The 17114-nt window shown below is 46.1% G+C and overlaps 1 protein-coding gene across 1 annotated transcript; it reads left to right on the top strand.

The window, feature by feature from the left end:
* The first annotated feature begins 5104 nt into the window (after positions 1 to 5104).
* LOC139155860 (uncharacterized) lies at positions 5105 to 16437 on the top strand. Its single transcript, XM_070731201.1, has 7 exons — positions 5105 to 5897; positions 6040 to 6121; positions 9186 to 9209; positions 9425 to 9487; positions 10308 to 10572; positions 13300 to 13450; positions 15305 to 16437. The coding sequence occupies exons 1-7, from the start codon at positions 5349 to 5351 to the stop codon at positions 15716 to 15718; spliced, it is 1548 nt and encodes a 515-aa protein (XP_070587302.1). The 5' UTR covers positions 5105 to 5348; the 3' UTR covers positions 15719 to 16437.
* The last annotated feature ends 677 nt before the right edge of the window (positions 16438 to 17114 follow it).

The following is a 17114-nucleotide window of genomic DNA, read 5'->3' as shown; positions in this document are numbered from 1 at the left end:
GTGGGAGGCACCGTTTTACAGTGGTTCTCCTACCTCTCCGGTCAGTCGCAGTCAGTGTTAGTGGAGATTCAGAGGTCGAGCTTGAGGTCTCTCCTTTGTGGGGTGCCTCAGAGGTCGGTCCTCTCCCCCCTACTATTCAATATCTACATAAAACCGCTGGGTGAGATCATCCAAGCACATGGGGTGAGGTATCATCAATACGCTGATGATGCCCAGCTATACACCTCCACCCCATGTCCAATCAACGAAGTAGTGGAAGTGATGTGCCAGTGCCTGGAGGCTGTTGGGGTCTGGATGGGTGCTAACAGGCTCAAACTCAATCCCGACAAGACAGAGTGGCTGTGGGTTTTGCCTCCCAAGGACAATTCCATCTGTCCATCCATCACCCTGGGGGCATGGAATTATTGACCCCCTCCGAGCGGTTCTTTGGTGTCTTGAGCGCCACTTTGTAAGTCTTAATATGAGCTCTTACAAGTGTTCGATCGGATTCGGACTTACTCTTCCTCCATCGCTTCTCTAGACGTCTCTTCTGGCGTTTCAACTCCCGGAGCTCCTCATTGGGTAGGTCCCATACGTTATAAGAAAGTACAGGTAGTCCTCGACTTATGACCACAATCGGGACTAAAACTTATGTTGCTAAGTGAGATACATGTTAAGTGAGTTTTGCCTCATTTTACGATATTTCTTGCCAGTTGTTAAGTGAATCATTGAAGTTGTTAAGTTAGTAATATGGTTGTTAAATGAATCTGGCTTCCCCATTGACTTTGCTTGTCACCTGACACCTCGATCGTCATAAATACGAGAGTATTCAGATCTGCAAGATTCTATGTCTCTAACCTTATAATAAAAGCTGGATTAGCATTCATAACTTTGTTTTCTAGTCTGGTCTGATTGAAGGGCTGACAACAGGGTGCAGGATTTGGCCAAGGGCTCCTCCTGATCTGGTACAAGCTCTGGATACACACGGAATTGCCACCCTAATGCTACAATACAACTCACCAGACGTGGGTTCCTACCAGTTCGGACCAGTTCTATAGAACTGTTAGTAACGAATTATGTGTGCCGATCCCAGTAAAGTGGCCTTTTGCAATTGACAGATGGAGATTTTTTCAATTCCGATGGTTTTCAAATGTTCACTGAGATCCTTTGGCACTGCGCCCAGCGTGCCAAGTACCACTGGGATCATTTTCACTGGCTTATGCCAGAGTTGTTGCAGCTTGATTTTTAGATCTTCGTATTTCACTAATTTCTCTAGCTGCTTCTCCTCAATTCTGCTGCCTCCTGGGATTGCGATGTCGATGATCCATACTGTACTTTCTTTTTCTCCACAATCAGGATGTCTGGTGTGTTATGCTTCAGAATTCGGTCAGTCTGAAGTCAGAAGTCACACAGTAGTTTTGCTTGCTCATTTTCGACCACTTTTTCTGGTTTATGATCTCACCAGTTCTTTGCCACTGGTAAATGGTAGTTCCGGCACAAGTTCCAGTGGATCATCTGTGCCACAGCATCATGTCTATGCTTGTAGTCAGTCTGTGCGATCTATTATTATTATTATTATTATTATTATTATTATTATTATTATTATTATTATAATATTTGTATGCCGCCCCTCTCTGAAGACTCGGGGAGGCTCACAACAATAGTAAACAATATACCGGTATATATAAATTAAAAATTCTATCTAAAAACCCCTTATCATTAAAATAACTACACAACCCAATCATACCATACATAAATCTAATTAGCAAGGAGATACATCAGTTACCCCATGCGTGGTGACATAGGTGGGTTTTTAGAGACTTACGAAAGGCGAAGAAGGTGGGGGCAGTTCTAATCTCCGGGGGGGAGCTGATTCCAGAGGGCCAGGGCCGCCACAGAGGAGGCTCTTCCCCTGGGTCCCGTCAGATGATATTGTTTAGTCGATGGGACCCGGAGAAGGCCAACTCTGTGGGACCTAATCAGCCGCTGGGATTCATGCAGCAGAAGACGGTCCCGAAGGTATTCTGGTCCAATTCCATGTAGGGCTTTATAGGTCATTACCAACACTTTGAATTGTGACCAGAAACTGATCGGTAACCAATGCAGGCCACAGAGTGTTGGTGAAACATGGGTATATCTAGGAAAGCCCATGATTGCTCTCGCGGCTGCGTTCTGCACGATCTGAAGTTTTCGAACACTTTTCAAAGGTAGCCCCATGTAGAGAGCGTTGCAGTAATCAAACCTCGAGGTGATGAGGGCATGAGCGACTGTGAGCAAAGACTCCCTGTCCAAATAGGGCCGCAACTGGTGCACCAGGCGGACCTGTGCAAAAGCCCTCGCCACAGCCAAAAGATGGTGTTCTAAAGTTAGCTGTGGAGCAAGGAGGACGCCCAAGTTACAGACCCTCTCCAAGGGGGTAAATAATTCCCTCCCCCCTCCGGGTAATGGATGGACAGATGGAATTGTTCTTGGGAGGCAAAACGCACAGCCACTCCGTCTTGTCAGGGTTGAGTTTGAGCCTGTTGACACCCATCCAGACCCTAACAGCTTCCAGGCACTGGCACATCACTTCCACTGCTTCACCAACTGGACACAGGGTGGAGATATATAACTGGTTATCATCAGCATATTGATGATACCTCACCCCATGGATGATCTCACCCAGTGGTTTTATGTAGATATTGAATAGTAGGGGGGAGAGGACCGACCTCTGAAGCACCCCGCAAGGGAGAGACCTCGAGGTTGACCTCTGAACCCCCACGTTGGGGTTTTTCAGCCGGTCCACGGCGCCAGGGCCCCCTCGGCCTTTCCGCACCACCAGCGGCGCTCCCCCCGCCAGCCAGCCAAGCCCCGCGCCCGCCGGAACCAGCTCCTCGCTCTCCCCCCGCCGCCCGCCGCGTTTGCAGGAGGTGGGGAGGGTCGGGCGGCCCGCCAAGGCCAGGAGGGACGCCGCTGCCCCCCTTTCCCTCTCTCCGCCCGCTGCTGCGCCTCCTTGATGCCGAGAGGAAATGCCGGCAAAGGTTTTTCTCAGCGGAGGTCTTCAATGTCGGGGGCGCACGGGCGGTTGCGCGCGCTCCCTATCTCCCTGCTAGCCCACTCGGAGTATTCAAAATAAGAAAAACCTTTGCCGGCGAAGGCTTTTCTTATTTTGAATATTCCGAGTGGGCTAGCAGGGAGATAGGGAGCGCGCGCAACCGCCCCTGCGCCCCCGACATTGAATATCACCTTCACCGGCCCCGCCTCTCATGCAAACCCCCTTGCTGAGAGCCCGGGACGAAAGTGCTCTCGCAAAGGTGAGGCGGGCAGGGTGTGCGCGCGTCACCACTGAGAAGAACGGAGAGAGAACGAGAGTGAGTGAGAGCAACAGGCAGCAAGATAGAGAGAAAGTGAGAGAGAGTGAGAGAAAGGGGAGGAGAGAAAGAGATAGCAAGAGAGAGAACAAGAGAGAGAAAGAGCGTGAGAAAGAAAACAAGAAAGAGTGAGAGAGAGAGAAAGCAAAAGAGACAGAAAGAAAACAAGAGAGAGAAAGTGAGAAGAAGAGAGAAAGAGGGGGAGAGAGAGAGAAAGAGAGAGGGGGAGAGAGAGAAAGAGAGGAAGAGGGAGAAAGAGAGAGGGAGAGGGGGGAGAGATAGCAAGAGAGGGAGAGAGAGAAAGAGAGAGGGAAAGGGGGGAGAGATAGCAAGAGAGGGAGAGAGAGAAAGAGAGAGGGAAAGGGGAGAGAGGGGGGAGAGAAAGAGAGAGGGAGAGAGAGAGGAGATAAAGGAAGAGGAGAGAGAGAAAGGAAGAGAAAGAAAGAGGGATAAAAAAAGAAAGAGAGTGTGAGAGATGCTCAGTGAGCCTTTCTTTGAAGTTGCCTTTCTTTCTTTCTCTTTCTTGCTTTCTTTGTTGCTGTTTTTCTTTCTCTCTTTTACCTTCCCTTCCTCTATTTCTTCTTTTCTTTCTCCTTCCTACCTTCTTCCCTTACTCTCCCCTTTCATAAGTTTCCTTGCTTCCTTCCTCTGTTCCTGTCCCTTCCCCCCTTCTTTCTTTCTTTCCTTCCTTCCTTTCCTCCCTCCATTTCTTGCTTTCCTTTTCCTTCCTCCCTTCTTTCCTCCCTCATTCCCTTCTTTCACTCCTTCCTCTCTTACTCTCCCCTTTCACACCTTTCCTTGCTTCCTTTGCACCCTTCTTCTGTTCCTGTCCCTTCCCTCTTTCCTTCCTTCCTTCCCACCCTCCGTCCATTCATTCACCCATTCCTCTCTTGATCGCCCCTTTTACAGCGCTGCTGACAGCTAGCTCCCCCCCCCCACCGGGCCATGGAAAACTGGTCTAGCTTAAAGCCCGGTCCCTGGTGCAAAAAAGGTTGGGGACCTCTGCGTTACAGGATGGTCATGAGTAGTAGCAATAATAATAATAATAATAATAATAATAATAATAATAATAATAATAATAATAATAATAATAATTTATTAGATTGCATGCCGCCCCTCTCCAAAGACTCAAAGTGTCCATTGCTTTTAAATGGTTGTTTTGCATGTATGTATATAAATAAATAAACTTTCTATTTAAATAAAAAAAAACTCAAAGAAGTTAAAAACAGCTTAAAAGTTCGCCCTCTCTTGCTTGAAAGAAAATATTGAATCATTGCTTCATCTCAGTTTCATTTAAAAAAAAAAAAATCTGCCAACTTTAATAATATAATAATAAAAAAAGTTTATTAGATTTGTATGCCGCCCCTCCCTGTAGACTCGGGGCGGCTCACAACAAAATAGTGTCAGTGTAACAAATCTAATATTAAAAACATTCTAAAACCCAACATTGGAACCATACAACACAATCATACCATGCGGAAACTGTATACAGTACTGTACACTGTAGGGGTAGGCAAAGTTGGCTCTTCTATGACATGTGGACTTCAACTCCCAGAATTCCTGAGCTAGCATGATTGGCTCAAGAATTCTGGGAGTTGAAGTCCACAAATCATAGAAGAGCCAACTTTGCCTAACCCTGCTGTACAGTAAACCTATCTCAGTACATGTATTTCAGTAGCAGCAAAGACCAGCATCTTGGGGGTTAATGCTTTTCTCGTTTGCTTCTCTCCAACTTCCTTCTGCCGAGTGCAAAAGTCACAAAGAGCCCTTCCAGAGGTCTTCAAACTTAGCAAGTTTAAGATTTGTGGACTTCAACTCCCAGAGTTCTCCAGCCAGCTATGCTGGCTGGAGAATTCTGGGAGTTGAAGTCCACAAATCTTAAACTTGCTAAGTTTGAAGACCTCTGCTTGAACCAACAGAAAAACAACTCAGAAATGAAAAGGAAAAGCGAAAGGAAGCCCAGAGGCGAGGAAGCCTTCAGGGAAGAAGAAACGGAGGAAAGAAGAAGCGAGGTTCAAAATGAGCAACGCCGCCGACCTAAGCGAGCAAGAGAGAATCCTACAGAAATTCCACGCGGAGACCGTTTTCCTTTCAGGAGACAAGGAATGGCTCGTCAATAAGAATGCCCACGTCGTGAAAAGCACGGTGGAGAAGATTGTGAAGTGGGCTTATGAATCCAGCACCGGCTTGTTCCCGTCTCCGCCCGTTCCCGTGGGCAGCTATAGTGAAGGGCTGCACCTTCAAGTGGAGAACAGTTCCAACGACTTTGACTTCCTCATCCCAGTACGGTATAACCCCAAGTTGGCGCTCCGGAGCAGAACCGCCCCCAGTAATTCCTGCAGCCGTCCCACCCACCAGCTGCCCACTTACATTTTCCGCGACAGAGGATTCCGCCAAGGTCCCGACAAAGGGCTGCCGGTATTTTGCCAGGGCACCAAAATGTTCGTGGATTTGGAGGAGGTGGCGGAGACGCACGTGAACATTTATTGTGATAAGCCAAAAACAAAGTTGGGGGAAGATGAGGAAGAGGATGGTAATGATGAGCCTGATAAGTTAGAATTGTGCAAGGTAGGTACCAGTAGGATGGCCAGGAGGGAAGGTGGCGCCCCCTAATGCTGAAATCTGGGGAAAGGCCTTTTTCTGTGGAGCAAAAGTTCATTCTCTCTCTCTCTCTCTCTCCCTCCCTCCCTCCCTCTCTCTCTCTCCTTAGGAGAGTCCCGAGCACCACAATCTGGATCCAGAGCAAATCCTGAAGGACTTTCATCGATGCGTAGGGATTGCCTTGAATCCAGGTGCACCATTTATTTTTATTTATTTATTTATTTATTTATTTCTCAAACAAGTATAGTATTATGGTACATATTAGCATAACATCACATAAGTAAAACATAGTAATAGAAAGGATAATAAGACAGTAGGACAGGGACATTAGTCACATAAGTGCATTTATGGCCTGTTTCCCAACTTCTGGTGGGTCCAGTAGGCTCATGTTTCACCCTCCCCAGGCTCCAAAGGCTTTCCTGGACTGGGGGAAGGGTAAAAACGCCCTCCCTCACCCCCCTGGAGGCTCTCTGGAAGCCAAAAACGTCCTCCGAGAGCCTCTGTGCGAGCCAAAAAAATCAGCTGGCCGGCACACACATGCATGTTGGAGCTGAGCTAGGACAACCTCATGTGCCCGCATATATGGCTCTGCGTGCCACCTCTGGCACCCATGCCATAGGTTCACCATCACTTCCCTATAGTCTTAGGCGATGCCTCAACCTGACCCCAGAGATTGAGAACCACTGCTGTAGAGCCTTCATCCCACACATTTACTATTTATTTCTTAAAATTTATAAGGTAGCTCAACTCTTGTTTACAATAAACAAAACACAGCCGCCACCACCCTCAATACCCCATTGTTGACAACAAGGAAACAACTCTTGATGGGGATGCACATCACACCAGAGGTTTCCAGTCCCACTGGCCAAACTGTCTTCAGGGCCTTTCCAAAGAGTCTCAAGGTGGGCGCCAATCATATTTCTGCAAAGATGATGTCCCATAGCAGAGGTCTTCAAACTTGGCAAATTTAAGACTTGTGGACTTCAGTTCCCAGAATTCTCCAGCCAGCATACCTGGCTACAGAATTCTGGGAGTTGAAGTCCACAAGTCTTAAAGTTGCCAAATTTGGGGAACCGTATTTCATAGGGATGGAGCCACCACAGAGAAGGTCCTTCTTCTTGGTTCTCCCCGCCCAGATGAACCGCCTTAATAGACAGGAGGACCCATAAAATCTCCCATTTCCCTGATCACCTGGTGGGTCAGGTAAATATAACTGGGTAAAGACAGCCCTTTCTCTTTCTCTTTGAGATTCTACAGACTTGAAAACTTACATTATGCTATCAACCATCAGTATTCAAAGATCTGTCATGCAGATACACTTTTGTGAATAAATATAATGGTGAAAACTAGTATTGTGCAATGTGCCACACATCCTATAGAATGGAATGGAATTGGCCAAGTGTGATTGGACAGACAAGGAATTTGTCTTTGTTTCATATGCTCTCAGTGTGCATAAAAAGACAAGTTACATTCGTTAACATACAAGATACATTCGTATTTGCCTTTTAAATGAAATAATTGCAGAAAAGTAAAACCAGATGTGACCTACTTTGTTTATATTTTCATTAATACAGAATACGATACAAATACAGGAAAGCATGCAGGCCAGATGTCTCAAAAATGTTGTTTGTGAGTAAAATTTAGAGACTCCTAACTAGGCAAAAGCTTTTAGAGATTTTTAATGTATGAATTTTCTAAAGACATCAATCTGCCAACTTTTACTCTCAAAATAATAACTGCTGTTGTTATTCTGCATTGCTCAATTCTCAACAATACTGAGGTAGAAATACAGTATACAGGCTTCTCACTACAGTTAGTCATCAATTTAACGACCACAATTGCGATGAGAAGTTACGTTGCAAATCAACGTGGGTGTTAAGCAAATCATGTCCAATTTTAAGGCCTTTTTAACCTCAGTTATTAAGCAAACTAATAAAGTTGTTAAGTGAATCATGTCCTTAAGCAAATCCGGCATCCCTAATTGGCTTTGCCCATTGGGAAGGTCACAATTGGCCATCTCGTGACCCTGGGGCTTGCTTTCTTTTCTTCCTTCCTTCCTTCCTCCCTCCCCTTCCTTTCCTTCCTTCCTTCCTTCTTTCTTTCTTTCCTTCCTTCCTTCCTCCCTCCCCTCCCTTTCCTTCCTTCCTTTCTTCCTTCCTCCCTTCCTCCCTCCCCTTCCTTTCCTTCCTTCCTTCCTCCCTTCCTCCCTCCCCTTCCTTTCCTTCCTTCCTTCCTTCCTCCCTTCCTCCCTCCCCTTCCTTTCCTTCCTTCCTTTCTTCCTTCCTCCCTTCCTCCCTCCCCTTCCTTTCCTTCCTTCCTTCCTCCCTTCCTCCCTCCCCTTCCTTTCCTTCCTTCCTCCCTTCCTCCCTCCCCTTCCTTTCCTTCCTTCCTTCCTTCCTTTCTTCCTTCCTCCCTTCCTCCCTCCCCTTCCTTTCCTTCCTTCCTTCCTCCCTTCCTCCCTCCCCTTCCTTTCCTTCCTTCCTTCCTTTCTTCCTTCCTCCCTTCCTCCCTCCCCTTCCTTTCCTTCCTTCCTTCCTTCCTTCCTCCCTCCCCTTCCTTTCCTTCCTTCCTTCCTTTCTTCCTTCCTCCCTTCCTCCCTCCCCTTCCTTTCCTTCCTTCCTTCCTCCCTTCCTCCCTCCCCTTCCTTCCTTCCTCCCTTCCTCCCTCCCCTTCCTTTCCTTCCTTCCTTCTTTCTTTCTTTCTTTCTTTCTTCCTCCCCTTCCTTTCCTTCTTTCTTTCTTTCTTTTTTTCTTTCCTTCCTTCTTCCTTCCTTCCTCCCTTTCCTTCCTTCCTTCCTTCCTTCTTTCTTTCTTTCTTCCTCCCCTTCCTTTCCTTCCTTCCTTCCTTCCTTCCTTTTTTTCTTTCCTTCCTTCTTCCTTCCTCCCTCCCTCCCTTTCCTTCCTTCCTTCCTTTCTTCCTTCCTTCCTCCCTCCCTTTCCTTTTTTTCCTTTCCTTCCTTCCTTCCTTCCTTCACATAAATACATGCTGGCTGCCAAGTAACCAAATTTTAACCATGTGACCATGGGGACGCTGCAATGGTTATAAGTCTGATTGCCAGTCACTTAATTTCAGTGCCATTGCAACTTCACACCGTTGCTAAGCAGATGGTTGCAAATCAAGGACTATCTGCATATCAAGATACCATAGAAAATTGTGTCTGCTGGGATGATTGTTGGTCTGTTCTATGGGATAATTCTTGAAATTACAAGTGACTCTTGTTGATTTTTTTCCTATTTCTCTTTCCCATCTCCTCAGAATACACCCACCCTCTACAAAACGGTAAGTCCAGAAACCATAAAATGTATTTTTTCTGTTGGGAGAACAAGTTGAGAGATTGGATTGGGCTCCAGTGGGATGTCACTGGATTTTATTGGGCTTTAATTTAATTTTAATTTATTGGGTTTTAATAAAGGTCAGCCGTGATTACAGATGGTAAAACCATAAAACTAGACTGTATTCCTTAAATCTATACTGGATACCTGTTCAACCTTTAGATCCAAGTTTCAAATATCAGTTGTACCCTCCCCGAGTCCCCAGAATACATGACAACATAAGAGGTAAGTTTCTTTTTTTCTTTTTTTTTCTTTTATGTACATTTTTATGCACCAAAGACAAATTCCTTGTGTGTCCCATCACACTTGGCCAATAAATTATTCTATTCCATTCTATTCTATGCTATGCCTATGCTATGCAATGCTATCTTATGCTATGCTATGCTATAACTATGCTATGCTATGCCTATGCTATCCTATCCTATGCATTGCTATGCTATGCTGTGCTATGCTACGCAATTCTATGCTTTGCTATCCTTTGCTATGCAATGCTATCCTATGCTATGCAGTGCTATGCTGTGCTATGCCTATGCCTATGCTATGCAATGCTATCTTATGCTATGCTATCCTATCGTATTCTATCGTATCCTATTTGTTTGTTTGTCTGTCTGTCTGTCTGTCTGTCTGTCTTTCTATCTATCTATCTATCTATCTATCTATCTATCTATCTATCTATCTATCTATTTATTGGATTTGTATACCGCCCCTCTCCGTAGAATATGCTATGCTATGCTATGTTATGCCTATGCTGTGCTGTGCTGTGCTGTGCTATGTTACTCAATTCTATGCTTTGCTATCCTATGCTATGCAATGCTATGTTATGCTATGCAGTGCTATGCTATGCCTATGCTATGCTTCGGAGAGGGGCGGCATACAAATCCAAATAATAAAAAATTAAATAAATAAATAAATAAATAAATAAATAAATAAATAAATTATGCTATGCAATGCTATGCTATCAAGACTTCCTGTATTTGCAATTCAGGGCTGCGCTTCATTTTGGGAAATAATACTCTGGATCTGCTTTCCTCCGACACATTTCTAGGGAACATCGAATTAGGGACCTTGGATTTAAGTGGTCCAGCCATCCGGTTGGTTTTCAAGGAAGGGAACGAAACTGTCCCGGTGAAGCTGGTGCCGGCTGTTCGGGAAGCAATTGAGTTCTCCAACGAATGGATGAGGGAAGATCTCACCCACCTTTCCGACTGGTGGGGTGGTGACCTGAGCAATGAAATTAAGAGTATCCGCCAGAAGGTCCAAGTCCTTAAGGAAGTGGGAATGGAGCTCGTCTCAAAGGGAGGATTCTGGAGGTAAGAAAAAAAGACCCCTACTCGTTGGTGGGAGGGACGGAGCGACCAAAGCTCAGGACATGGCTTTAAGCCCTATGCGATGCGAGATAAGGAGGCAGAATAAAACACCTGGTGGGAACAGTGTCAGAATTTTCCACTAGAGAAGACCTGGGCAAGGGGCAGCCCATGGGCCGCACCCGGCCCACCTGCTGTCTGTGACCGGTCTGTGGAGGTCGCCACCCGGGCAGAAGCTGCAGAAGCTCGGGGACTTCAGGGATCCCTTGGGGGCATTTTAAGGCCGGGAGAATGTTTCTCCAGCCAACTTTTCCTGCTGGTTTCCCAGCCCTCGCCCACCTCGCTGCCGCCACTGCCACCTCCCCTCGGCCTGTGGCTGGCCTGCCGCAGCCCAGGGAGGCAGAGCTGCTTCGCCCCTTCTGCAGCGCTTGCCCCACTCCCTCCCCAGGCTCTTTGCACAGCTGAAGCTTCGCTCCCGGAGTGTGAAGCCCATTTAAGGTGCGGCACAGCGACTTCCTGTTCGCAGGAGCCACCGAGAGAGGGAGAAGCGGCACTGCTTTGGGAAGGGGAGGGGAGGAGAGGAGCAGCCGGTTTTAACACAGCTTCGATCAACCTCCCTCCCCAGCAGACTTAATCGCTGGCTGGTCCCTTCTCCTCAAAGCAAGAAGCTGCGGGGAAGAACCAGATGGAAAGGTGAAAAGGTGAAAAGGTGGCCAAGAACGGGAGGACTTTTTATGCGCATAGGTGCGCGTGAACGTTGGAATAGGGGCGCGGGTCTCTGCAGGTGACGCTCGCCCAAGTGTTGGGTTGCTTAACCCTAGGGTTCTGGTGACTCAAGTATTCAAGGTCATTGTTGCTTTCTTCCTTCCTTCCTTTCTTTCTTTCCTTCTTTCTTTCTTTCTTTCCTTCTTTCTTTCTTTCCTTTCTTCCTTACTTTCTCTCTCCTTCTTTCCTTCCCTCCTTTCTCTTTCTCCCCTCCCACCCTTCCTTCCTCTCTCTTTCCTTCCTTCCTTCCTCTCCCCTCCCTCCCTTTCTCTCTTTCCTTCCTTCCTTCTTCCTTCCTTCCTTCCTTCCTTCTTCCTTCCTTCCTTCCTTCCTTCCTTCTTTCTTTCTTTCTTTCTTCTTTCTTCGTAGCAATAGCATATTTACAGTATTGGGTAGAACTGAGTTAATTATATTAATCCGGCCCTCTAAAACCATCCCAATTTCTCATGCGGCCCCATGGCAAAATTAATTGCCCACCCTTTGCACTAGAGCCTGAGACTGCTTATCTGGTTTTAAAAATGTTTTCAAGCATTTGCCAAACTCTGCTTTTAAGGGGATTCTTGAACCCTCATCTAAGGAGGCCTAGGCCAGTGATGGCGAACCTATGGCGAAGGTGACACAGGTGGCACACAGAGCCATATCTGCTGGCATGCAAGCTGTTGCCCTAGCTCAGCTCCAAGGTGCATGGGGTGTGCCGGCAGGTGATTTTTGGCTCGCACAAAAGGCTCTGGGAAAATGGGGGGGGGGCGTGTTTTTACCCTCTCCTGCTCCAGTGAAGCCTTTGGAGCCTGGGGAGGGGCAAAACACGAGGCTATTTGCCCCACCAGAAGTTGGGAAACAGGCCATTTCCAGCCTCCAGAGGGGTTTGGGGGAAGCTGTTTTCATCCTCCCTAGGCATTGAATTATGAATGTGGGGCACTTGCACAATAGTGCACAACTACACGCTCTTTTGGCATCCGAGGAAAAAAAGGTTTGCCATCACTGGTCTAGGCTGATGTTATCTCCCTCAATGAAAGAACGACACGCTCATTGATTCACTGGAAAACCCTCTTTTGAGAAGCTGTCTGCTTCTGTTGCTTTTACTCCACTGTTCCTCAGCCTTGGCTACTTGAAGATGGGTGGACTTCAACTCCCAGAATTCCCCAAGCCAGCATGTCTGGACTCCACCCATGTTCAACTGACCAAAATTGAGAAACCACTGGACTTGTTGCTTACAATTCCCATCATATCTGGGCAACCCCATCTACTTTGAGCAAGTTCTAAATTCTCAACAAAAGAGACTTCTTAATGCTACCAATCTAGTGCAGTGGTACCATCTACTTACGAACTTAATTCGTTCCCTTTAAGTAGAAAAGTTTATAAGAAGAATGCAATTTTTTCCCATAGGAATCAATGTAAAAGCAAATAATTGGGTAAAACACAGGGAGGATGGAGGCCCTGTTTCCTTCCCAGGAGATTCCTAGAGAGGCCCCACAGAGGGCTTCTCCCTGCTTTTTCCAGCCTGTTTCCTCCCAGGAGATTCCTAGAGGAGGCCCCACGGAGGCTTCTCCCCGCTTTTTTCCGGCCCTTTTTATCCTCCCAGGAGACTCCTAGAAGGGCCCCACAGAGGCTTCTCCCTGCCTTTTCCGGTTACAGTTTCGGAGGCTTGGGTTTGTAAGTGGAAAATGGTTCTTGAGAAGAGGCAAAAAAAATCTTGAACACCCGGTTCTTATCTAGAAAAGTTCGTAAGTAGAGGCGTTCTTAGGTAGAGGTGCCACTGTACTTCTTTGGAACTCTTTAAAGCAGCCACATCTTTTGCAACATTATGCATGGGTGTAGAGTCCATCGTTTTCACTTTTTCTGCCCAAGTTAAGAAGGCCAGCTGCAAACTTATGAAACACAGGGAGGACACCCGAGCGGGATACACGGTCCTAAAGCTCATATTTGCAGAATTGTTATTCCTAACCACCGTTTCCCCTCTGGAACCAGGCTGTCTTTCAGCTGTGCTGAGGAGATGCTCCTTAAAGAAGTCGACACCGATGGAGGGCAGAGACGGGCAGCTTTACGACTGCTCAAGTTTGTGAACCAGACTCGGTGGACCCCGGAGTATGGCAAAATCCTGACTTCCTACCACCTTAAGGTGAATCTTCTGAACTAACTGCACCAGGTCAGGTTAAGCCTCCACCTCATCCTCATGAAGGTGCTTGAAATTCCACCTATGCAGGTAGTCCTGGACACCTATGACCACAATGGGGACCAGAATTTCCACTGCTAAGCAAGATAGTCATTATGTCTGCTTTCAATGCCTGGTTTTATTACCTTTTTTTTTTGGCGACCGTTTTTAAAGGAATCACTGCAGTTGTTAAATGGATTGGTCTTCCCCCATTGACTTAATTTGGTGGATGCTGGTTGGGAAGGTTGCAAATGGTGAATGTGAATTCTATTCGGTTCTATTTCTATTCTACTCTGCGCTACTCTATTCTTATTCCCCATTTCATATTTTCTACTCTATTCAGTTCTATTCTATTCTATTCTTCATTACATTCCACTCCACATTTTCTATTCTATTCTAATTCTATTCTACTTTACATTACTCTATCCTTATTCTCCATTCATTCAATATTTTCTATTCTATTCAGTTCAGTTCTATTCCATTCTTAATTCCATTCCATATTTTCTATTCTACTCTACTCTGCACTATTCTATTCTTTATTCTCCATTCCATTCCACACTTTCTATTCTATTCAGTTCAGTTCTATTCTATTTCTATTCTACTCTACACTTCTCTATTCTCCATTCCATTCCATCCATTCCATATTTTCTATTCTGTTCTATTCTATTCTACTCTATGCTTATTTTCCATCCCATTCCATATTTTCTATTCAGTTCAGTTCTATTCTATTCATTCCATCCCATTCCATATTTTCTATTCTATTTTATTCTAATTCTATTCTATTCTACACTACTTATATTTTCTATTCTATTCAGTTCAGTTCTATTCTACTCTTCTCTTCTATTCTTCATTCCATTCCATTTCACTCCATTCCATATTTTCTATTCTATTCCATTCCACTCCATTTTGTGGTAAACTGAGTGCTGTGGGAGCAAAAACGGACTCCCGGTCTTTTTTTGCTGGCAACAGCCTCCTGCAACCATCTGGCAGAGGCACTCCAGGCCATTCCTTTCCTGTTTCCAGGGCCGCCCCATGGACCAGATGTAACCATCCCATGGGCCAGACCAGGCCCGAAGGCCTTGAGTTTGACACCCATTATAGAAAGGCTTTGTGTGATTCAGTCTCAATAGCATCAATTGCAGACTTCCACTTTCCTAGAATCTCAGCTCACCCCACTCCGCCATAGAACCATCGCGCTGCCCACATTCCTCCCTTCTTGCCTCTCCTTGACTTCAGCTGAACCTCCAAAGCCGACCTTTATTTATTTATTTATTTATTTATTTATTTATTTATTTATTATTTGGATTTGTATGCCGCCCCTCTCCGAAGACTCGGGGCGGCTCACAACAAGTGAAACAAATCATAATAATCCAATTAATTAAAATATTTAAAGATTTAAGAAAAACCCCATATACTAGCAGACACACACACAAGCATACCATGTATAAATTAAACGTGCCCAGGGGAGATGTTTAATTTCCCCATGCCTGACGGCAAAGGTGGGTCTTAAGGAGTTTACGGAAGGCAGGAAGAGTAGGGGCAGTTCTAATCTCCGGGGGGAGTTGGTTCCAGAGAGCCGGGGCCGCCACAGAGAAGGCTCTTCCCCTGGGGCCCGCCAACCGACATTGTTTAGTTGACGGGACCCGGAGAAGGCCCACTCTGTGGGACCTAATCGGTCGCTGGGATTCGTGCGGCAGGAGGCGGTCTCGGAGATATTCTGGTCTGATGCCATGAAGGGCTTTAAAGGTCATAACCAACACTTTGAATTGTGAATTGTGATTAAGATCTAAGCGCGGCCCTGTTGTTTTTCCTCTCCTGCAGACCCTTTTGCTTTGGAGCTGTGAGATCTTCCCCCACATGGAAGCCTGGGGCACACTGCTGTCCTCTCTGAAGACCCTCCTGGAGCTGCTGAAACACACTCTGGGTGAGAAGCGCCTCCCTCACTACTTCCTGAAGCCCCTCAACCTCTTCAACAAACATTACAAAACCAGCCACGACATCTACTGGCCTCTGTCCTTGGAGATCCTGGCCCTTGAGGCCTCAGCCATGCTGGCAGATGCCGCGGCCTATCTCGTCCCAGGCCCCGAAACCCTAGGCGGCTTGGCCAACCAAGACTATCAGGAGGAAACCGCAGCTCTCCGGGAGTTTAAAGAAAGACATCGGAAAGAACTGGAAGAGCTGAAGAGAATGGAGGATGCACGTATGTATGAGGAAGTGGAAACTACCGAAGAATAAACCCTGCTGAGCTTTCTACAAATGCTTTATACTGCCATAAAATCTAGTTCCCAGGTGTCAGTCTGCCTTATTTTTCATATCTTCACTGCATCGGCTGCCATAAAGAAATGGGGGGGGGGGGGGGCATTTGAGTTTTTTTGGGGGAAGTGTTGCAGTATAGCATAAATTTTAGAATAGGAATATATCATGTTATATATATCTGGACCTCTAGCATAAAAATGCTCTGCTTACCCTGATTCTATTATAGCCAGGATAGGACGGTATTAACTTGGTTAAGTCTGCATTTCTGGTGAATTTGCAACAGGAAGACCACTGACCATAAAAGGGCTCAGTAAACATCTCACTGATAAACAAATATACATCACTCCAAACAGGACGTTATACGATCAAAGGGGGAAATTTACATTGCCTGAAGCAAAACAGGATGAGACTGTGATAAAAGACTTTGACCACGGTAAACAGGAGATTGGTTGTGATAAGGCAGGAGGCTTCAGAGAAATTAGGTGTGAGAAACATTTGGTCAAAGGAAATTATTCAAGGAAATTGGTTTGTGATATCTGGGGAAAGGAAGGACTCAAAGATATGTCATGTTTGAAGTTATGTTATTGGATGTTTGTGTTATCGCTTGTCATGTACGTGTAATTATCCCCATCTGCTTATGCTCCCAAATAAAAAGAGGTACACAGCTCCATGCTGTGTCACTTCACCCAGAGAGAAAATGTGTCCAAGTCTTCTTTCTAGGATTCACGTTTGTGAGTGACCCCCCCCCCCCTTGGCTGGGTTGCTCTTAGCCCCTCTGAAGACATTTTCTTGATCAGGGACTTTCCAGCACCTCAGGGAAGCATGCTAGGGGAGCCCAGGGGGGTTTTGATTTTGTATCAGAAAGGGAAAAAGGAGGGAGAAGTCGCAGGCTGGCAGATGCGCAGAGCAGACTTGCTTATCACCAACTCAAGGTTAATGGCTGTGCATTCCAGAAGTGTGACACGCCAGCGAAGATGGACCTACGTGATGCTTATGGACATTTTGGATTGGGTGGACTGTTGGGGTTGCTTGGTAGTAGGTATCTCACTTGCCTTTTTCTTTAGACTTTGCTTTTCTTTCATTGCATTCACTTCTGACTGAGTAAATTTAATTTAATTTATTCAATTTTTATGTCACCCTTCTCCTTAGACTCAGGGTGGCTTACAGCATGTTAGCAATAGCACTTTTTAACAGAGCCAGCATATTGCCCCCACAATCTGGGTCCTCACTTTACCCATCTTGGAAGAATGGAAAGCTGAGTCAACCTTGAGCCGGTGATGAGATTTGAACTGCTGACCTTCAGATCTAGTCAGCTTCAGTGGCCTGCAGTATAGCACTCTACCTGCTGCGCCACCCCAGCTCTGTCTAAAAGTGC

The sequence above is a fragment of the Erythrolamprus reginae genome, unplaced genomic scaffold, assembly GCF_031021105.1.
Source record: "Erythrolamprus reginae isolate rEryReg1 unplaced genomic scaffold, rEryReg1.hap1 H_7, whole genome shotgun sequence".
Lineage (NCBI taxonomy): Eukaryota > Metazoa > Chordata > Lepidosauria > Squamata > Dipsadidae > Erythrolamprus > Erythrolamprus reginae.
This window is presented reverse-complemented; position numbering and strand designations above follow the sequence as displayed.

Excerpts from the sequence above, each read along its gene's own strand:
- LOC139155860 (XM_070731201.1), top strand. The coding sequence starts at position 5,349 with ATGAGCAACGCCGCCGACCTAAGCGAGCAAGAGAGAATCCTACAGAAA. Across the intron at positions 6,122-9,185 it reads AGGGATTGCCTTGAATCCAG|AATACACCCACCCTCTACAA; the intron begins GTGCACCATTTA and ends CCATCTCCTCAG. Across the intron at positions 10,573-13,299 it reads TCAAAGGGAGGATTCTGGAG|GCTGTCTTTCAGCTGTGCTG; the intron begins GTAAGAAAAAAA and ends CTCTGGAACCAG.